We start from the raw sequence: 23604 nt of genomic DNA on the forward strand, positions 1-23604 counted from the left end.
AAAAATCATGCTTATGCAGCACAATTTGACCTTTACAAGGTATTTTAAAAAAATCTATGATTTGATAATTTTGAAAATAAAATGAACCCATTCGCTTAAAACAATGAAGGATTATTCAGAACAATTTATTTTTCCATATTTTGTTCAAATTTATTCACTTTCCCTTTATATATATATACATCATCTTATTTTTCCTTCTTTATTTTGTTTTTATCACCCTCCCATGACATCTAGGGATGGCAACGGGTCGAGTCGGGTACGGATAGTGCCTATCAGCAACTTGACCCGACAAAAAAAATTCACTCGCTACCCGACCCGCTATCCGCACGGATACCCGCTTAAAAAATATCCGCGAATATTTTAAAACCTGCGGATACCCGTGGATATCCGCGAATACCCGCAAATATTTAAAAAAAATATATTTTAATAAATTATTAAAATAATTTAAATAGAATTACAAAAAATATATAAAATATAATATAAATTAAATTAAATTAAATATAAATTTAAATTCAATTTTAATTAAATTTAATCTTGTAAAATATAAATTAATATTAATTTTAATTAAATTTAACTTAATAAAATATAAATTAAATTTTATTTTTATTTTTTGCAGGAATATTTACAAATACAAATAATATAATATCTGCACCCGATCCATTTATAAATAAGTATTAAAATATTCGCTATCCTCGCATATTTTATTCACGGGCGTTAAGTTTTTTTACCAGGCATCTTTGTTTATCACGAAGTGAGCTGCAGGGGAACCTTTTAAAAGCGGTTCAGAGTCCAATAAATGAACCCATCTCTGAACAGATAAAAGATAAGGCACGAGATGAATTGATAAGTGAAAAAAAAACAGAGAAAAGCCATGGAAGGAAAGTTATCACGCGCAGCAAAGAAGATTGTACCTTCTTCCATTCAAGGATTCTCCCATCTTGCTCAGCGATGCAACGCCATCAACCTCGCCGAGGGCTTCCCCGACTTCCCCGCCCCTCCCCACATAAAAAACGCCGCCATTTCTGCCATCAACTCCGACTTCAACCAGTACAGGTTTCTTCACTTCACACTTCACACTTCACACTTCACACAGCATCATAAAACTATTACCATAACATAGCTTCCGTGCGTAACTTGTGCATATCTTCATTTTTTCAACTATTGATGAAACTAAACTAGGAACGTTCAAGGTGTATGCGACTACTTGGCCAAGATGATGAAGGAGAGACACGGTTTAGACATCGACCCTCTTACGGACGTAGCTATTTGCTGCGGTCAAAGCGAGGCCTTTGCGGCTGCAATCCTTGCAAGTGTGTTCTGTTTTGTCGTTCTTGTAGTATTGTTAGTTTAGTTCACAAACTTTAAGGTTATGAGTTGGTTATCATTAACATGGTATGTTGAATGTTGTGTTTCAAACAGCAATTGACCCGGGTGACGAGGTCATACTATTCGACCCTTCCTATGAATCATATGAAGCATGTGTTGCCATGGCCGGGGGAGTACCTGTAAGTTTGCTATCTTCTACTTTATTTAAGTTTCTATCATATAATTGTTACTTATGATTTATGAACAATGATTAGTAGTATAGCTTTCTTTCTGTGGGGCTCAAGTGATTCAATAATCCTGCAGAGATTTAAACAAGGAAGAGAAAGGACACAGATGATGAAATGTAAAATTAGGGAATTCTCTTTTCTTCAATGATGAAGAATACAATGTTTTATATAGAGCATCAGCTTCTAAATAACTAGCACAATCTAGTTTAGACTAACACAACTGACCCTTTCTCTTGGCAAGTTCAGCATGTATATTATCTTCGGATGTGTTATTGATACTGCATTTTTTAATTTATTATTTGTCCTGTACGTGTGTAATGGTCCCTGTTTTTGTAAACTTAATTGGACAGATTCACGTGCCGCTTGATCCACCTCAATGGACACTGGATTCAAGCAAATTACTCGGATCATTTACTGAGAGAACTAAAGTAGTAGTACTGAACAGGTTATAACTTTCACAAATTCATAATTGCCTCTACTTTAGATAGACTTAATCCCCATCTTGGGAAGCCTCACTACTCAGATTAGTTCCCTTGATATTCTTCATTTCAACTAATAGAATACCGATACAGTGAATTTTTTAAAGTAAAGATGTGAAAAAGAAATGCTGTTTCGATCAATTTATGGTTGAAGCTTGTAATCATATTAAACTTTGCATGTTACAAATGATTCATTTTATGCATTTTGATGTCAAGGATTCCCAAGTTTATGCTTCTGATAGGCCGAATTTTTCTGAGGCAATGACAACCCTTGAAAAGTTTGCATGGTTTTGCTTGTTATTCCTTTTTTTTTCTGCAGTTCAAAATTTCTCTTTTTAAGGCTTATTAGAAAGGGTTAAAGCATTGAGGAGATGCTTGTTTTCCTTTCATTATTTTGGATGCTTGCAGCGACTGTAATAACACATTACAAGTTTGTTTGTTTTTTTTTTTGTTAAGCATGACAATATTTGTAGAGAATGTTCCGTTTTATGATATGAACTACAAAATGCTGACAGAAAACTTAAACAGTCCTCACAATCCTACTGGCAAAGTTTTCACAAAAGGGGAACTTGAGGTTATAGCTGGAGAATGCTGCAGCAGGAATTGCCTGGCTATAACAGATGAAGTATGTACTCCTTTACTTTGTACGCATGGAAATTCAATTATGGATTTAACCATGATATCTATGGAATGAATTAAATGAATTAGGCAGGCTAAACTATCTCATCATAGTATACTTCTTTTTCTATATTAATTGATTTGTCTTGGAAAAATAATCACTTCTCTGCATGTTTTATGCATAAGCACAGGAATTACTGAGAATTTAAAATATGCAAGAGTAGAGCATTTGTCCTGTAGTTGAATAATGTATGTTTTGTCTTCTGTTGGATTCTTTATGTAGGTATATGAACACATAACGTATGACAATCTAAAACATATATCCCTTGTGTCATTTCCTGGAATGCAAGAGCGGACTGTAATAACATCATCTTTGTCCAAATCATTTAGTGTCACAGGTAAAAGCTCAACGCTGCATGAACCAAACTACGCTGGAGATTTTTTAGCTTTATCATTATTTCTGTGAAGAACTAACGTACTGTTGATCTGTATCAGGTTGGAGGATTGGATGGGCAGTTGCACCAACTTTTCTTGCGTCTGCTATAAAAAATATTCACGTTAGACTTACAGATTCTGCCCCAGCACCTTTTCAGGAAGCTGCTTTGAATGCCTTGAGAAGTCCTCCTGAGTACTTTGAATCACTCCGAAGTGTAAGAGATCAAAGTACATTTCTTAATTGGTATAACAAAATGCTATATTTCTTAATTGTCTTCTTCCATCTGTGCAGGATTATCAATCAAGAAGAGACTATATCGTAAATTTGCTAGGGGGAGTAGGTTTCAAGATTGAGTTTATACCTCAGGGCTCCTTCTTTTTATTTGCTGAGCTTCCTGACAATTGCCCACTTTCAGATGTATCTGCACTCTTTACTCCATTTAAGTTGTGACTCTCCGGCAATAAACAACTTCATTGTTCTATTTTTTCCTAACATAAATGCCTTGTTGTTCACAGGTAGAATTTGTTAAGAAACTAATACTAGAAGCTGGGGTAGTAGCCGTTCCAGGACGAGGATTTTTTCATACAAACTTATCATCTGATGAAGTTTCTAACTTACCCTATTCCTACCAGAAGAGATACATCAGGTTTGCATTCTGCAAAAGCGATGCGACTTTAACTCTGGCGGCAGAAAAATTGGGTAAGCTTTTGGATGCTAAAGGGCATCTTGTGCTATATTAAATTCGGCGAAAGAATAATGTAATAACGTCAGGAACAAGCAACCATGATTGAGGGTGGTCGAATTAAGAAGCTTGTTGTATTACGGATTAATTTGAGGAAAACAACTGCGAAGTTTGCTAAACTTGTATTTGTCTCATTGTTCCAAAGTTGAAGGATATTACAGGGTTTTTTCTCCATCCTTTTTTCCCAGGCTTAAATGCCATGTACTCCAAGAGATTTCAAAATATTAAAATGAAAAATTTCTCTTTAGCAATTTTCTTTTTTACCATCTTTTTACAACAACTTATATAATTGTGATTCGTCTGTTTCAAATATATAACCAATAAATAAAATAAAATAGTAATATATATGCTATTGTGAAAAAGTTAATTAGGAGATTTTTTTGTCCTGAACTTATTCAACATAACCGTTGACTGGATGAATGCCCCAGAAATGAGAAAAAAATGTAACTTGATTTATGCACCAGTGCCATCAGGAGAATTTTAATAACATTCTTAAGAGAGCTTATTTCTGAAAATTAGGAGAATTTTTTTTACCAGCTTATTTCTTAAAATAATATTTGATGTATTTTTATTTTTGTATTGCATTAAATATTTTAAGATATAATTTGGGATGGTTGAGAGATCATTTATTGTCCAGTTACAGTCAAAGAAAGGAGAAAAATATTTTAAAAAAATAATTGATTTCCCTCCCCAAATTTTATATATTAAATTATATACTCCAAGAGTAAAAAATAAAAAATTTTGCTCTCCAAATAATTGATTTCACTCTCCACATTGTAGTTTAACCTGTAAAATTCATATTAGTAAAAAAAATGTTATTTTGAAATTAAACATAATAATAATAACATTACTTGTACAAAATGATTGTCGTTAACGTGTCCTATACATATTAAGCGATGTTGTCTTACATCAGAAGACGGTCGGGTACGTAGTGGGAATATCGTATAATTCTGATTATATGAAAGATAGACTAGGACGACGTTATAGCGATTAGCAATTGCATACCCGATGTTTGGTATAGTCATCCACTAGCCTGTAACGAATAAAATAAATTGTTATGATAAAACTAATAAAACAAATAAGAAATATGTTAAGTATAGGAACGCATACCGCTGATTGTGGGTCCACCAGCAAAGACCTCCTTAGCTCTTCTAGTCGATTATAGCCTCCCGCTAGTGTCACATATTCATCACACCACTGACTAAGTTCTTTATAAAGATCATTTCGTATAATGGGCCAAGAATCTTCCCCGAGCCCCAACGACGCAACAATGCATCTATAGCCACAATGACCATCAGCAACGACATCAACAACATTGATAATGTATGGTTGACAAATAGGATGAAACTGGTTTATCATGGGTACTCTCCTTTGTTACATAGGTTTTTCCTTAAGTTGCAATTTGTTTTTCGTAGACGAAGATTCAATTGTTGAGTGAAATGTGTCTACATGCTCAAAATATGAGGGATCACGCTTTGTAGACCTCTTTGTTATCTGAAGTTTATTTTTTTGTGCACCCTTCGTCTTAACTTTATGCAATGGAGGTGTCAAAGGTGTCATTGCAGGACAAACAATGTCAAGTAACTTTTGTTTAATTGTCACTTTACCTTCAATCTCAACCTCCTTAATTTTTTCTCCAACCATATCAAGCTCACATTGTATGGATAACTCTGGCTGCGATTCATTTGATACAATATCCGAAATAGACAATCTTGTCCACATCACATGAAATTAATGACACCATGGGCATAACATGTTAATTTACACGGATAGGGGACACCGTAGGTCCGTCTAAGTATGCATCCACATCTTGCCTTATCGAGTCCTATATGATATACTCGTTGTAATTCTTCAGCTATTAGTCCTAAAGCATATTTGGATACTCGTCCAACAAGTCTTTTGTATCTTATGTCTTTATGAGCTTCACTCATAAGATTGAGACTGCTTTTGAAGGACACTTTAATCTTATTATGTTACAACATAACGGTGAATGACATCCCAGCAAGAACAAAGATCTCCCATATTGTTTCCCAATACTTTCTTTAAGTTCCAATGAGGAGACTCAATATGACAAAAATAAATCAGCAATATTATCAAATATTCAAATATACAATAAACTAATATAACATTAAAATATACATGTTCATTGTTGTATTCCCTGAATGCATAACGTTGTTTGTCCATGCCTTTACAAAGTAAGTATTGTATGAAATAATCCAAGTATTATTCACATATTCAAAGAATAAAGGCCATGAACAGCAGGTGTGTTCAAGGCGATTCACACAGTCACCAAACATAGATTCATCTTCACAATCCATGCATTCTCTCATGCTTCCATTACCACCTCCCATGCTTCCACACAATCAACTAACATTTTGAACTTCGCTTCGACATTTTTTATAATATGGAAGCGACATAACAATTGATATGCTTGAGGAAACACAATATTGTCGATGGAAATCAAAGACAAGTCTCTATCGTTAACAATGACTTGTGGATCAGCCTCAAATGTAAAAAATAAACCTCTAAGCTTTTGAAGAGTCTAAGTGAAATTGTTTTGTCGTTCACTTGATAAGAATGCAAATGCGATTGAGTAGGTCAACCTAGTAGATGTCATACAAACAATCTCTAACAACGATAACCAATATTTTTTTGTTTTATAAGTTGAATCCATTAACAAAACAACATTAAATGCATTCAATAACTTGATTGCATCAGGATGTATCCAAAAGAGGTCACTAACAACCTTAGAATCCTCCGCACATCTACTCCAATGTATGTATTTGTTGCGATCAAACATCATCATCAACTGTTGTAGGTCAGTTCTCAACCCTATCAATGAGCGTTTATATGTATACCTTTTTGTGTAAACTTCTTTTATTGTAGTTATATTATGATCATGATTTTGTTTAAGAGTTAACAAAATATTTGTAGGTGTTACTTGGATTTTAGTCATATCAAGAAGTACTACTTATTCAATAGGATTTAACTTACCAGCATAAGGATGCCTACTAAAGTTTCTACTAAATCGTGGTTGTGGTATCCACATATTACTTGCAATACCCACCCATTGCCATTACTAGATGGCTTGCCATTTAACTGGAAATGACACTCACATTTTTGGGTGACATACGTCCTAGGTTGGACATCGGGTTTGTATTTTTATATTTTCCACCTCTTTCACATCCTAGCAACACAAACGTCTTCTTCTCAGGTTGACTGGTAGCTTTATCGGATTTTATAGTCACCACAACAAATCCTAGATCATAAGAAATATCTTTTACCCATTCAATTAAATTTTCACGAAAGAAAAAAAATTCATTTATTGTGAAGTGATTTGTCAGATCTCCTTCAACAACGTCATTTGTAAAGGACGAAAATTCTGATAGCATGCTAGAATTTATTTCAGAATCCATTCCATAACGATATTCGTCCATTTAGCACTAGTAAAAAATCGGGTTTTTACAGCGCACATTATGCCGCGGTTCAACGAAAACCGCAGCATAATGGTGCGCGGTGGCAGTTTTGTAAATAAAACGAACATATATGCCGCGGTTCTACTGGGAACCGCGGCATATACCCCAGTCAACCATTGCCTTTGACGCCACGTATGAATAAAAAATTTAATAACAGAGTATATGCCGCGGTTCTCTGCACAACCGCGGCATATACCCTGCCAATTTATTGCAGGTGCTGACTGGGTCAGAGAATTTCAGAAGTTACAGGGGTATATGCCGCGGTTCCCCAGAGAACCGCGGCATATACCCCTGTAACGTCTCAACTTCTCTGCCAGTCAGAGAATTTCAGAAGTTACAGGGGGTATATGCCGCGGTTCTCTGGGGAACCGCGGCATATACCACCTGTAACTTCTGAAATTCTCTGAAAGGCAGTTGGGGAGACAGTTGTGTTGAACACGTTTCAGGGGTATATGCCGCGGTTCTCTGGGGAACCGCGGCATATTCTCCTATATGAAATTAATTTAATGTTCATTTGAAATATTTCGATGTTTATGCCGCGGTTGCCCGCTGAACCGCGGCATATAGTTTGAATATAATTTCAAAAATGCCATTTCTGATAATTTTTTAAATTAGTATATGCCGCGGTTGGGGGTTAAACCGCGGCATATAACCCTTTTATACCGCGGTTAAGTAGTGAACCGCGGTAGATTCCTCCGTTCAGAGTTAAAAAACAAAACTTGGAACAATGCATCGTCTTCCTCGCGCGTTCTCTCTGATTTCGCGTTTCTTCTTCCTCCGAACCACCCTTCATCTCAGATTTTGCGTTTTTAACCGTTTAAACTCAAAATTGTTCGGTCATTATTCGTTTTTGACTTTAAAAACGAGTTTTAGCCGTTCAAAATCGTGATTTCCTGGCGTTTTTCACCCTCTCCGCCGCCGCCGCCGTTGTGTTGCGTTTTTCACCCTCTCCGCCGCCGTTCCTCTTCCAGGTATTTATGTCCATTTGCATTTTTAACGTGATTGCTTCATTAATTTTTGCATAATGCTATAGTTTTGGTAATGTATGAAGTTTCTATAGTTTTGGTATAATTTTTGCTTTAATTTTGATAGTGCATGAAATTGTTATAGTTTTGGTAATGTATGATATGGTTTTTGCTATAGTTTTGGTAATGTGTGTTGTAGTTCTTGTATTATTTATAAACCTTAAAATATTATTTATGTAATATTTAGGAATATGGATCGAAATTGGATTAATTTACCACGTATTAGTGCTGAGTACGAGAGAGGTGTAGAGGAATTTATACAATTTGCGCAACGTAATGAGGGGAGAACTAATGATGAAGTGAAGTTTAGATGTCCTTGTGTGAACTGTTTGAATGAGAGAAAGTTGAACGCAACTCAAATTAGAGAACATCTTATATGTGATGGTTTTCTAAGATGCTATACAACATGGATCTGGCACGGCGAAGAAATGGATTTTCCCACTGACTCTCAAAGTATAAATGTTACTGATTCCACCATGGAAGAAGATCGACCGGATGAAGACAAATTGGAGGACATGATCCGCGATGTTGGAGCAGAAAATTTTGCCAAAGCTCATGTGTATGAGACGATGTCGACTGATGCAGAAACACCTTTGTATGTCGGTTCAACTAAGTTCACACGTTTGTCAGCGGTGTTAAGGCTCATGAATTTGAAGGCGAGCAATGGATGGACTGATAAGAGTTTTACAGAACTGTTGACGTTGTTGAATGAAATGTTGCCAGATGGAAATACACTACCCACTCGTAATTATGATGCGAAGAAAATTCTTTGTCCAATGGGTATGGAGTATAAAAGGATACATGCTTGTCCCAATGACTGCATTTTGTATAGGAAAGAGTTTGAATTTTTGACAGAGTGTCCAAAATGTGGCTTATCACGATACAAGTCAAAAAACAATAGTGAAGATAATGGTCAGATAGAAAAAAATGGATCTGCTTTGAAAGTAGTTTGGTACCTTCCAATAGTGCCCAGACTTAAGCGTTTGTTTGCGAATCCCAAAGATGCTAAAAATCTTAGATGGCATGCAGATGAGAGAAAAATTGACGGGCTGCTTCGTCATCCAGCTGATTCAAAGCAATGGAAAAATATTGATCGACAATTCCCCGAATTTGGTAAAGAGTGTAGAAATCTTAGGCTTGCTTTAGCCACTGATGGAATGAACCCATTTGGTAATCTGAGTACCAATCACAGTTGTTGGCCAGTTATATTGATAATTTACAACTTATCTCCTGCATTGTGCATGAAGAGGAAGTACATGATGTTGTCTATGATGATATCTGGTCCAAAGCAGCCTGGAAATGACATAGATGTTTATCTAAGCCCACTAGTTGAAGACTTGAAGGTTTTGTGGGTTGACGGGGTTGAAATATTTGATGCATTCGCTTCAGAGACTTTTATGATGCGTGCAATGTTATTTTGCACCATTAATGACTTTCCTGCTTATGGTAATTTGTCAGGATACAGTGTCAAGGGTCATAAAGCGTGTCCTATATGTGAAGAAAACACTGCAGCTCATCAATTGAAACATGGAAGAAAGACGGTGTATCTGCGTCATCGGAGATTTCTAAAACGTAATCATCCATATCGAAGATTAAAAAAAGCATTCAATGGAGATCAAGAGAGGGACGAAGCACCAAATCCACTTACTGGCCTTGAAGTTCTTCAAAAAGTTAATAAAATACATCATGTATTTGGGAAAACATCGAAGAAGTCATCTGTAACGACCCCTTGGAAGAAGAAATCAATATTCTTTGATCTTCCATATTGGTCAAAGTTAGATGTTCGACATTGCATAGATGTGATGCATGTAGAAAAGAATGTGTGTGATAGCTTGATTGGTACATTACTCAACATTCAGGGAAAGACAAAAGATGGAGTGAATGCTCGTTTGGATTTGGTTGACATGAATATCCGAGAAGAGTTGGCACCGAAGGAGATTGGTAAACGTACTTATTTGCCCCCTGCATGTTACACAATGTCTAGACAAGAGAAGATAAGTTTTTGTGTATGTTTAAAGAGTATCAAAGTACCACAAGGATACTCTTCAAATATGAAGAGTTTAGTGTCAATGCAGGACTTAAAGCTTGTTGGCATGAAGTCTCACGATTGTCACGTCTTAATGCAACAGTTGTTACCGGTGGCTATTCGTGGAATTTTGCCCAAAAATGTTAGGCACACCATAAACAGGTTGTGTTCATTTTTCTCGTCAATATGTAGTAAAGCCATCGATCCTACAAAGTTAGATGAACTTCAAGGCGAGATTGTTATCATCTTGTGTCAACTAGAGATGTTTTTCCCTCCATCTTTTTTTGACATCATGGTACATTTACTTGTTCATTTGGTTAGAGAAATCAAGTTGTGCGGACCGGTATACTTAAGATGGATGTATCCTATTGAGCGTTATATGAAGATTTTGAAAGGGTACGTTAAAAATCCATATCATCCTGAAGGTTCGATGATTGAAAGGTATATTGCTGAAGAAAGTATCGAGTTTTGTTCAGATTACATGACATCAACGAATCCAATAGGAGTTCCTCGCACAGCATGGTTGAATAAATTTTCTACAAGTAAAAGCATCCGAGGTGTCAATGTGGTGACAAAAGATCGCGAAGAATTGTTGCAAGCGCATCTTTATATATTGAACAACACAGATGAGGTGATCCCTTTTTTGGAAGCACACAAAGCCATTGTTAAGAATAAAAATCCAAGACAATAAGAGAAATGGCAATTGATGGAGCATAACAAAACATTTATGTCTTGGTTCAAATCTGAAATTGACAAAGAGCCACATTCTTCTGAAACTTTATTGTGGCTTGCAAATGGTTTGAAGTTTGATGTCGTGTGTTGTACAGGTTATGAAGTCAATAATTGCACATTCTATACGAAGACTTTGGATGATAAAAGCACAGTACAAAATAGTGGAGTCAGTTTAGAAGCTGAGTCACTTCAATTTTCCACATCAAAAGATCAATCTCCTGTACTTGGATCAATGAGATATTATGGTATAATAGAAGAGATATGGGAGGTTGATTACACCAAGTTTTCCGTTCCATTGTTCAAGTGTAAGTGGTTTGACAATAAGAGTGGTGTGAAAATAGATGACTCGGGTATGACACTGGTTGATTTTCGCAAGGTGGGTTATCGAGACGAACCGTTTATCATGGTACATCAACCATCTCAAGTTTTTTATGTCAAAGATCCTTCGTCTGACCATTGGTATGTTGCTCTTCAAGGCAAAAAACAAATTGAAGTTAACGAAGACAATCTAATTAATATTGATATTGCTGACAACCATTCATTTCAAACTACAACAAAGTTGGATGACCAATCTGTAGTTGACGATGATGTACATGCAATTCGGTCAGATCATGATGAGGGAATATACATATGATGAATCCATATCTTTATGTATGAATTTTCAATTTCTGTACTATTACATGTTTTGTTAATTTATATGATATTACATAAGTCTTGAAAGAAAATTTAATGTTGTTATTTATTTTGACAGATATATGGCTGATCATCCACATTCTTCAGGGGATGAGGCTCCCCCACCCAGATCCACTAGAGGACCCACTAGGATGAAACAACTATTAATCAGGAAAAATAGTGGTGAAAGAACTCCGGTGAATGTGAATGTCACCACGGGTGTGGCAACTGGCCCCCATGCAGATGACTTCCGATCATACCTTGGAGTAGTGGCACGTAATAAGATTAGCATTCTCATTCCATCTTTTGATCATGTGTCCGAGGGTGATCGGAACATTATTTGGCAAGATATATTGGTAAGTTAGTTAATAGCATTTGAATTATAATTTGTTTATATTGATAATTTTGTACTAATACAACTTTATTATGTTTTTTTCAGATGACATTTGACATTCCAAATGTCCCAACACTTAGAAATAAGTGTTTGTCAACTGTTGCAGAAAATTTCAGAAACTTTAAAAGCAAGTTGACATCAAGGTACATCTTTGGACACCTTAAACATAAAACTCCATGTAATGCATATAAGTCCATTGATGAGGAGACTTGGCGGGTTTTTAAAGAGAGTCGGATGTCAGAGGAATGGCAGGTTAGTGTAGTTCATATTATTCAATTCCTCATTAACAAATATATATCATATGAACTCATTAATTAATGTGTATGTGACAGGCAATTAGAAGCAAAGCACAAGGAACAAGTGCTAAGAACAAAAACCCCCACCTATTATCTCGTGGTGGGTATAGGAAGCTTGAGGAGAAAATCCTCAAGCAAAAGGCAGATGCTATACCACCATCTCAGAGTGGTAGCCCTCCTCAGCCTCCTTCTCCACCGTCTAGACATGAGAAATGGAAGTTGGCCCGTATGCGACCATCGGGCACCTACTCTTCCGACACTGCACGAGAGATTTCTGAAAAAATTGTAAGTTATCACTGTTCCTAAAATAATGAATATTGTCATTATACATACTACATTAAACTATTTAAAGAATAATGGTGTTTTGTAATGTTACAGGACGCCTTGGTTGAGCAGAGCTCCCAAGGCCAATTCACTCCAGAGGGTCGCCAGGATATTCTTGCTGCTGCAATTGGACGACCTGAGCACCCTGGACGTGTACGTGCTGCAGGTCCTGGAGTAGGCATTACGGATTATTTTGGGAGCTCTTCTCGTCAGCCTTCATATTCGTACAGCGATACACAAAGGATGACAGAAGAGATCACAAAAAAGGTCCGACAAGACCTTATGCAGGAGATCAGGGCCGAGGTGAGGGCTGAATTCCAGATGCTCTACCAGGAGCAGTTTCAGAGCATGCGCCCGATGCAGTCTCCTATAGAGGAACATGTGGTCCCTCCCCCTCCCACAGGTAAACTTAATAAACATTTATGTGCAATTATTTCTATCTCTTGTATAATCTAACATTTACTCTGACAGGGAGAAGCGGCAAAGGAAGTTGTTCCGCATCAGCCATCCCAGAGAATGACATGGACGATGGTAGTCCATGTCTGCTATACATTTTAGAAGAAGATGAGATGGTGCTGGTAGCTCGTGGAACAGAGTTTAGGTCAGCGATTGTATGTCATGGTATGCAACTATTAGAGGATGAGGTGAAGGTATCAGTGGATGAAATGATCATGCCAGATGCCTCGGTTCCACTGTCCACGGAAGAGATTTTCACTGTGGAACAAGCATATAAGTCGTTTATCACTTGGCCTAAATTTTTGGTTAAACCAGTTTCTGACCCCTCGGTATGAAATTCTTCTTTACACTTCTCAATTTTAAAGGTTTTTGATGTCAAAACTTATCTTATCTTTTCATGTAACAACAGACGCAGGAACAACAGAAGATTCCTCTATCTGAGGATGACCCTCTTTCTTCATTGCATCTACTTGCTGACATCCTTGATGATAAGCCTTTGGAGGTTCAGTATGATGCTAATGTATTTGGGCATGGCTCTGAGGTCCCAATATACCTTAATAGCCAAGATGTCCGTGAGCTTGCGTCGGGAACACAAGAGTTGAATATTTCAATTATTCAACTATGGACGATGTAAGTCTATGACCAATTATTTATATATAAAATTGATTTATATATCAAGTATCCTTATATCAAAGTTAATTTTTGATTTCAGGTATATGTTTGGGGTCACTAATAAGTTGGGGCGTTCTGATGATTATGGATTCATTGATCCCCAAGACATTCATGAATCAAATGATTTTGATCATATCAACACGAGAATGATAAGCAGTTTTCGAAGGGGCAAGAAAATATACTTTTTGCCTTATATATCCGGGTAAGTGAACTTTGTTAACATAATAATGTTCCATATGTGATTTTAATATTTAATAGTTACGTTATTATGAATTTCAGGCGCCATTGGCAACTTCTTGTTATGTCTGTGCAAGACAACTATGCTTTGTGGTTCTGCTCATTGCACAGGCCTCCTCCCACACAACTCAGACAAGCAATTGATTGGTAAGAACCTCAATGTTTGGACTTTCTTTGTTATATAACTGAATGCTAAAACATTTTTTTATATACAGTTCTATTCCAGCAAGTATGATGATGGACGGGAGATCAATTGTTAAGAGTAGAAAGATTGCTTGGATTTCTCTCAAGGTTTGACATATGCTAAAGTCATACTTTGTTATAATTGTTTTATAACAAATGTTATTCACTAACTATTATCAACTGTGATGATATATTGTAGTGTAACAGACAAAATGGGTCATATGAGTGTGGATACTATGTAATGTATTGGATGACCCATATTGTTCGTTCTCACATCACAAGAAGCTGGGAAACGGTAATATTTAACTTTAACAAATTTTGATTTTTTAACAAATGTTGAATTCATATACACTAATTAAAATGAATTGTCTTTTGCAGAGATTCAAGACTACTACACCAGTTCCTGAGAAGTCACTACTATTCATTAGGAACGCTGCTGCGAAGTATATAGTTAGATTATACAATAGCTCTTAGATTTAGATTTAAACAATGCATTTGATTAGATAGAATTTTCTTAGACTCTCTACTTTATTTTATGTTGAAATTGAATTTCTGTAAATGTTTTTATATGCAGGTCTGTTTTTGTGGTAGTGGATATCACAAAAACAGACCTGCTATTTTAAAAAACTGCAGGGGAATATGTCGCGGTTCTAACCACAACCGCGGCATATAAGGGGAATATGCCGCGGTTCTAACCACAACCGCGGCATATAGTGCTTCTTTTTTTTTTTTAAAAACGAGACATATGGCCGCGGTTTTGACACTAACCGCGGCATACTCGTCGGCCTATATGCCGCGGTTCAACCGCGGCATATAGTGCATTTTTTAATTTTTTTTTAAATTTTTTTTTAAAAAAAAAATGAATTTAGGCAGCGGTTCCCTAGACAACCGCGGCATATTCCTCGGCCTATATACCGCGGTTAGAACCGCGGCATAAAGTGTCTGACTTACTATCGTGGCTGAATATGCCGCGGTTCATGAACCGCGACGTATAGTGAAAATCAACCGCGGTAAAAGCCCCTCGCTGCACTAGTGTAGACTATAATCACCTATAACAAAATAAAAAACTAATATAATAAATTAAAAATTTATAATTATATTATAAAATCATAAATTAATACAATAAATTATACATTTATTTAACAATGTAATCAACTTAAAAAAAAACACCAAAATAAATAAACTTAAAACTATATAAACAATTACAAAAAATATTCATATCAACTTTTTTATCTAAAAAAACTATAAAAATTAAATTTTTAAAATGTATTTTTTATATTAAAACAAATCTAGTTAAATAATATTAATAAAACAACATGAAAAAATCTGAAAAATTCATAAGAATTATTTTTTACCAATTACATATTATCTAATTAAATTATAAATTCATAAAATCATACATAAACTTAAATATAATTATAAAATAATAAAATAATAAGTAATATAACTTGAATCGCATTTTGAGGAAAACTTCGGATATAAACATATATATATATATATATATATATATATATATATATATATATATATATATATATATATATATATATATATATATATATATATATATATATATATATATATATATATATATATATATATATATACAATCGAATTTTCATATATGGAAGCTACATGTAAATTTTCTTTAAATCTGAATTAATTTTATTAATTTTAATAAATTAATAGAAATTAATTTATATCAATTAAAAAATATCTAATTACATTATAATTTCGTACAAAATCATAAATAATTTTAAAAATAATTATAAACTACTAAAATTATTAAATAAATAATATAATTAAACTTTTACTTATAACATATTAAACATGAACCAGATTTTGACATCAGAAATTGTAAAATCGAATATCACATCTGATTCCTTTGGATTTGGATTTTCATATCTAATAGACTCATTAAAGTTTATTTTTATTCAAAAACAATTTTATTAATTTTAATAAATTTATAGAAATTAATTTATATTAATTAAAAATTATATAATTACATTATAAACTCGTACAAAATCATATATAATTTAAAAATAATTAGAAACTAATAAAATAATTAAATAAGTAATATAATTAAACTTTTATAAAATATATTAAACATGAATTAGATTTTCACATCCGAAATGGTGGACATCAGGTATCCACATCCGATTTTTGTAATTTTGGATTTTTATATCTCATAGGTTTATCTTAAGTCTTTTTTATTCAAAATTAGTTTTATTACTTTCAATAAATTCATAGAAATTAATTTATATTAATTAAAAATTATATAATACATTATAAACTTATACATAACATTCAAAAATATTATAAACTAATATAACAAGTATGTAATGTAAACATAAAGAATATAATGTAAACATTTAACAGAGATAAAATGTGTATCGGATGTGAAAATCCGAAGCGTTGTACATCGGATATTCACATCCGAATCAACTACATTGGATCTCAATAGCCGACGTGTTCATTTTTGGATTTTTATATCCGATTCATGTTTGTTGTCTTATGTAACCATGCAAATAGATTACTTAAAAATAAATTAGTAACCTCTCTCTTGAGCAATATCAATGCAAGCAAGTTTAACCATGCAAATAGATTAACAAAAAAAAAATACTAACCTCCCATTCTAGCAATATCACTGCCACCAGCAAGACAACCAAGAAGAATCACTCTAAACCAACACGAAGCACCTCAAGTGCATCACCACAAAGCAAGTCAAACTTTCTGGATGCACCACTCCAGCTGCACTCGAACACTAACAACCCCTCTCAAATATTTTTAATTCTAAAAATCACATTCACTCACAAATATAACAATTGATATGAGTTGCAAAGTAAAAAACTCAAGAGAAAAAATATTATCAGAGAGCTGTAATTCAAATAGGGTGTTAGAGTGTAGGGTTTTTTTATAAAAATGAAATAGGGGTGTGGGGATGCAGGGGTGTAGGAATGCATGTTTGGGAATAGGAGGAAAATTGAGGTGTAGTCAATGTTGTGCATAGAAATTTTCAATAATAAAAAAAATTAAACTTTTAAACTACTTATTAATAAGGAGTATTTTAGGAAATTGGAGATGTAGAGTGAAATGCTTGGAGGTGTAGGGTGAAACATCCCATCCGTTTTGGCTTCTGATTAATTCGTTAGTTCAACCGAGTTTGTTGATATTTTTTATTTAAAATTACAAATTAAAAAAATAATAATTAAAAGATTAGTTTTTTTATATTACATTTTGTAAACAAATAAATATATAATAATATCGTAATTTAAATCATTAATCCTTATAAATTAAGTTTTAATTATTAAATATAATAGAGTAATTTAACATGTAAATGTAATAATTATTTTAATTTATTAAATTAAAAATATTAACTAATTAATTAAAAATTTAGATAATATTTTATATGATTAAACATCCTTTTTAATATTTATTTATAGGTATATTTAAACAGATTTTAAAAATAAAAAAATTTAAAACTTCTGAAAATAAAAAAAAAAAGATGTCGGGCCAACTCAGCCTAACCCGTTAGCACATCTTTTATGGGTGGATTATTTTTATTATCTCGTTTTTTTGGGTTAACGTAGTCTGACTCGTTTTTTATGGGAGCGTTTCAGTGCATCTCTGACATCTCATTTTATACCTCTAACTTTTTCAAATATTCCTTTCTTAGCTTTAGAAAATATTCTTTTAACATTTTTTTCTCTTTTTATTAAAGTCACTCTCCACTCTTTATGATTTTGAAATCTAATTCATAAATTATTTTAAATTTTACTTTTAAATTTAAAATTTAACAATAATTTAATTTAATTTAAATTTTAATATTATTTAATATAAATAAATTTTTATATTATTTAAATAAGAAATAAAATTAAAAAAGTAATTAATCGCACTTCAAAATCCGTAGTATATATTAATGGATATCCATATGCGATGAATAAATTCTTTAAAAATTTTGTTTTTTATTTAAAAATTATAATTATTTAATTTAATTAAATATTTGAAATTTTAAATATATTTAAATACATTAAATAAGATTTATATTATTAATTTCTTTTTATTTTTTTTTATTTTTATTATTATTACTTTTATTTTAATTATTTTAATTTTTTATTTTTCTAATATAATTATTGTAGTAATATAATTTTATTTTAATAATTATTAAAATATGAAAATATATAAAATAATATTAAATTTTTAAATTAAATTAAAAAATATTTAAATTTTAAATAAAAAACAAATTTTTAAAAAAATTGTTTATCGGATATCGAAACATATGTTAAATATTTGATAAACAATTATTTTTAAAATTTTTTTATTTAAAATTTAATAATTATTTAATTTGATTTAACATTTTAATATAATTTAATATATTTAAATATATTAAATCGGATTTTATATTTTATATTTTTATTTTATTATTTTTATTTTAATTATTTTATTTTTTATTTTTTAATATAATTATTATAATAATAAAAATTATATTTTAATAATTATTAAGACATAAACGTATATTAAATAATATTCAACGTAGCGGTTTAGTGTATGCCCAGAGATGAGAAAAAAAGTTTTAAATTTATGTACCAGTGCCACCTGGCTCATGATTAATAAAAGGTTTAATCATTCACTAAGTCCCTATTTTCGCATGGAATCTCAATTTCGTCCCTTTCTTTCTGAAAATATCAATTGGGTCCCAATTTTATGAAAATTGCAACAAATCGATCATTTCCGTTAATTTGGCTGGACGGCGTTAAAAAAATTGATGAGTGAATGCTGAGATGACGAACGAGCGCTCGTCCACCAGCGAACGAACGCTCGTCCAGCAGCGAACGAACGCTCGTCGACCACCGAACGAACGCTCGTCCAGCAGCGAACGAACGCTCGTCGACCACCGAACGAACGGTCGTCCAGTGTGGAACGAACGGTTGTCCAGCAGTAAGAGGTTGACGAGCGTTCGTTCTCTGGTGGACGAGCGTTCGTTCGCTGCTGGACGAGCGTTCGTTCGCTGGAGGACGAGCGCTCGTTTGTCATCTCAGCATTCACTCATCAATTTTTTTAACGCCGTCCAGCCAAATTAACGGAAAGGATCGATTTGTTGCAATTTTCATAAAATTGGGACCCAATTGATATTTTCAGAAAGAAAGGGACGAAATTGAGATTCCATGCGAAAATAGGGACTTAGTGAATGATTAAACCTTAATAAAAATACGGTTTTAATAGAAGTCTTTAAGAGAGCTTATTTTCTGAAAATTAGGAGGAAAAATATTTGGTAAAAAAGGTAAAATAATATTTGATATATTTTAACTTTTTAATGCATTAAATATTTTAAAATATATTTTGGATGGTTGAGAGATAATTTATTGACCAACAATAAATAAATATTTAAAATATTAATTTATTTCACGTTCCAAATTGTATATATAAATTATGCTGTAAAAGCTTACTAAAAATTACAAAAGAAATGATATCGGTTATTTTCAACCTCACCTAACTTAAATAATTGATATATGTGAATGAAAAAAAAGGAGGAGAATTAACGTGGACCCTTACCATTTTCAACCCCAATTGTAGTTTTTTTTAAATAAATTATTCGTTTTTACAATTTTACCAAACGATAAAGTAAAAAACCAACACAATTTGGAGTATTCAATACACATTTTCAAGTTTAAAGTATGAATAATCAAAACTAAAACTAAAAAGTAAAGTTATCAAAACTAAAAAGTAAAGTTATGAAAACTAAAAATATTAAAACTAAACTCATGGATGTCTTCAAGAAAAAAAACATCTATTGTTGTGGTAAGTATGTCGTAACTCCATCGCTTTAGAAGATACACTACCTACTCTTGTTGTATCTTCTTCATTGTATCCTCTTTTATTGGTGATGGATTCTTGAAGTAGTACAAAAATAACACACATTTATTATGATTGCATTGTAATGTTTAAAGTCAAATGCGATTTATAATATGTGAAAGATATGTATTATTACCTCAATCCAATCATCTCTAATTCATGCTCGAATGATGGTTTTGATCTAAGACATGACATAATAGTTAGATGCTCTTGAACGACTGCTTGTTGCACTAACCATGACAAAAAAAATCAAATATCTAGGTCATAAGTTGATATATGAGTTCCTACCTTTGGATACAATATTTGAATTTGTTGTGCTTTGAGCCTACCCACAACTCTAATTACATTTGAAACATTAGAAACATATGTTAATATTAATATAACTAATTAGATGATATGGAAAAATATAACACTTACATTTGTCACTAGTATAAAATAGGCGTACAACGTCTAACACTAAATGTTGGACAACCAAGCACCCAACGTTAAAAATGACTGGTGGCAATATAGTAAATAAAATCATGTGATTGACGTCAGTTGGTTAGAGGAACAGACGTTAATTGCCTTTTTGAAGTCTGTTGGTGAAAGAACAAACATCTTTTATTGTTCAAATTCATAAAAAATTAAGCACGAAGATATTTTAAGAGACCCATTAGATGTCGGTTGGTTACAAGAACAGACATTAATTCCCTTTTTGAAGTCTGTTGGTGAAAGAACAAACGTCTTTTAGTGTTCAAATTCATAAAAAATTAAGTGCAAAGATATTTTAAGACACCCATTAGACGTCTGTTGGTAAGAGGAACACACGTTAATTGTCCTTTTAAAGACTGTTGGTGAAAGAACTGACGTCTTTTAGTGTTCAAATTCAAGAAAAATTAAGCACGAAGATATTTTAAGAGGCCCATTAAGCGTCTGTTGGTAAGCAGAACAAACGTTAATTGCCTTTTTAAAGTCTACTGGTGAAAGAACAAACATCCTTTAGTGTTCAAATTCAAAAAAGATTGAGCGCGATGATATTTTAAGAGACCCATTAGACATATGTTGGTAAGAGAAACATACATTAGTTACCTTTTTGAAGTCTATTGGTTACAGAACAAACGTCTTTTATTATTCAAATTCAAAAAATGTTGAGTGCGAAGATATATTAAGAGACGCATTAGACGTTTGTTGGTCTTAGGAACAGACGTTTATTTCCTTTTTGAAGTCTATTGGTGAAAGAACAAACCTCTTTTAGTGTTCAAGTTCAAGAAAATTTTGAGTGCGATGATATTTTAAGAGACCTATTAGGTGTGTGTTGGTAAGAGGAACAAACGTTAATTTGAGCGTGAAGATATTTAAGAGCGCGAGAAAGATCACTTGCTTCACTATTTTTGTGTGCACTTTCTTCATTGTGGGTTGAACGTCTGTAGGGAAGCTTTCAGCGACCACCAAAGGTACTGTTTCTTCCACTTAACACAAATGTTCATGATTGATGACTTTATGTATGATTTTCCTTTGTGGGTCGAACGTCTGTAGGGAAGCTTTCAGCGACCACCAAAGGTAATGTTTCTTCCACTTAACACAAATAACTTTATGTATGATTTCATTTCATTTTAACCGATTATTTTTGTGCGTAGACACCATTTAGAGCACCGTTGAGTTCTCTTTGACGACCACCAAAGGTAATGTTTCTTCCACTTAACATAAATGTCCGTTGATTGATGACTTTATTTATGATTTTCTTTCATTTTAACCGATTAGTTTTGTGTATAGACACCATTTGGAGTACCGTTGATTTCTCTTTTTTCCCTCACAGCAACACCTGTTACCGCTCACCTTCACGGTTAGTTTCATTTTCGATTTTTTATGTGTATCAGGTTTTGCAATTTTCGTTGGTTGTTACTACTTCTAAAATTATGGAAATTTTTGTGCTGTATTCTTGTGTTGTATATTGATTTTTCATAGTTTTAGTGGAAGAAAATATTGATGATTTTTTTTAAAAAAAAAATCCATAAATTGACATCGGTTATAAATGCAATAGACGTTAATTGATATCGGACATAGAGCAATATCTGACATCAATTTGCTTTATGTCTGACGTCAACTAACGTCAAAATTTTAAAATTTGACGTCAATTTAACGTCTCCTGATATGACGCCAGCCTCGAATTCGACATGATAAGCCGAAAAACACTAACGTTATACAATGTTTTTGTACTAGCGTGTAACAAGGATTTCAAGTTAGGTTTCATCTTCCTGTGTAGGAAACAAAACCATACAATTGTGCATTGTTTTTAGTATGATGACAATCAGTTGCCAATGAGCCATATCAAGGATCATAAATAGTTAGTCGATTCATTAAGTAAACATTTATAAAAATTTACATTTGGTAACACATATCCATCAATGTATGACACAAAGGAAACCTCTCTTTTTGACTCAAACATCCATGCAAATATGTTTATGACCAACTGTGTTTCCAGAAGGTTGAATGATCTGAGGTTCAATAAATCCATACAAGGAGACCTTGGTCCACAATGACTTTATCCATGTACCTATAACAAGAAAATTAAGTTTATATTAAAAAGTAACAATTTGAATATTTAAATATGGAAGACAATGAAAAATCTTACATGGACCATAGTTGTAGGATTGAAATATTTAACATCATGTCTCCCCCAATGACCTCCAATGCATCATTTAAAGTTATATACACTGGCACATGACACTAAATGCCAAATACTCTTAAATTCACTCTTTCTTTACTAGTCCTATATTCAACATGTATAATTTCATATCAACTTTACTAGAGGATCATCCTCTACTTCTGCCATGTCATTATCTTTATGGATCACAGCTTGACGCATGGGTTGCTTCTTAGGATAAGAGAATTGAAATAAATATTTTAAAAGTTATAAATAATTTATTTATAAATTTAATATAAAAATACTAAGAATAGTAGTATTATACATGTGGTGGGCCAAAATATGACATGGTCAATGCTTTAGGCCAAGCTATAAATGTACCTAATGCCTCCCCCGCGAATTGGATTTTTGAAGTTGGCATTGACACTTGAGCGTGAGGATCCCAAACTTTATCAATCGTTACACTCGCGTAGGGAGGCAATAGAGGAGCACCATGAATAGTCTTCCTTCCTTCAATTTTTCGTCCTATGACTACTACATGCACAAAATCTCTATCAACCAATAACTTATACTAACAAGTGTAGTGAGTATGATTTGCAGCAGAGCATGACCCTTTTATGCTCACACGATGTCTTGTTTGAACTTTAGTAGGAAATCGACATTCTATTAGGTCATGAACTGAAGCTTAAGTGCTTTTTGTATTTCTTTTTGTTGTTGGAGGTGTTCCATATGAAGTGTTGCTCCATAACAATCATGTGTTGGTTGAGTCTTTCTTCCATTTAGAGCTCAATTTTCCTCAACACTTTG

General features: G+C 33.1%; 2 protein-coding genes across 3 annotated transcripts; both read left to right on the forward strand.

Moving 5' to 3' along the window:
- The first annotated feature begins 794 nt into the window (after positions 1-794).
- Positions 795-4079, forward strand: LOC108325219 (uncharacterized). 2 transcript variants are annotated; one of them, XM_017558247.2, is made up of 9 exons: positions 795-1053; positions 1180-1310; positions 1420-1505; positions 1904-1998; positions 2561-2657; positions 2934-3048; positions 3146-3300; positions 3378-3503; positions 3602-4079. In XM_017558247.2, exons 1-9 carry the CDS (start codon positions 872-874, stop codon positions 3824-3826), a joined length of 1212 nt encoding a protein of 403 aa, XP_017413736.1. In that variant the 5' UTR covers positions 795-871; the 3' UTR covers positions 3827-4079. The 2 variants fall into 2 exon arrangements, with proteins under 2 accessions (XP_017413736.1, XP_052731497.1); XM_052875537.1 differs by having other exon boundaries at positions 915-1053; positions 1191-1310.
- A 9903-nt stretch (positions 4080-13982) lies between these two features.
- Positions 13983-14890, forward strand: LOC128195969 (uncharacterized). The gene is made up of 5 exons (XM_052875210.1): positions 13983-14103; positions 14181-14285; positions 14354-14429; positions 14521-14616; positions 14700-14890. The coding sequence occupies exons 1-5, from the start codon at positions 14048-14050 to the stop codon at positions 14793-14795; spliced, it is 429 nt and encodes a 142-aa protein (XP_052731170.1). The 5' UTR covers positions 13983-14047; the 3' UTR covers positions 14796-14890.
- Positions 14891-23604: the final 8714 nt, after the last annotated feature.

Source organism: Vigna angularis, chromosome 3, assembly GCF_016808095.1.
Source record: "Vigna angularis cultivar LongXiaoDou No.4 chromosome 3, ASM1680809v1, whole genome shotgun sequence".
Classification (NCBI taxonomy): Eukaryota; Viridiplantae; Streptophyta; class Magnoliopsida; order Fabales; family Fabaceae; genus Vigna; species Vigna angularis.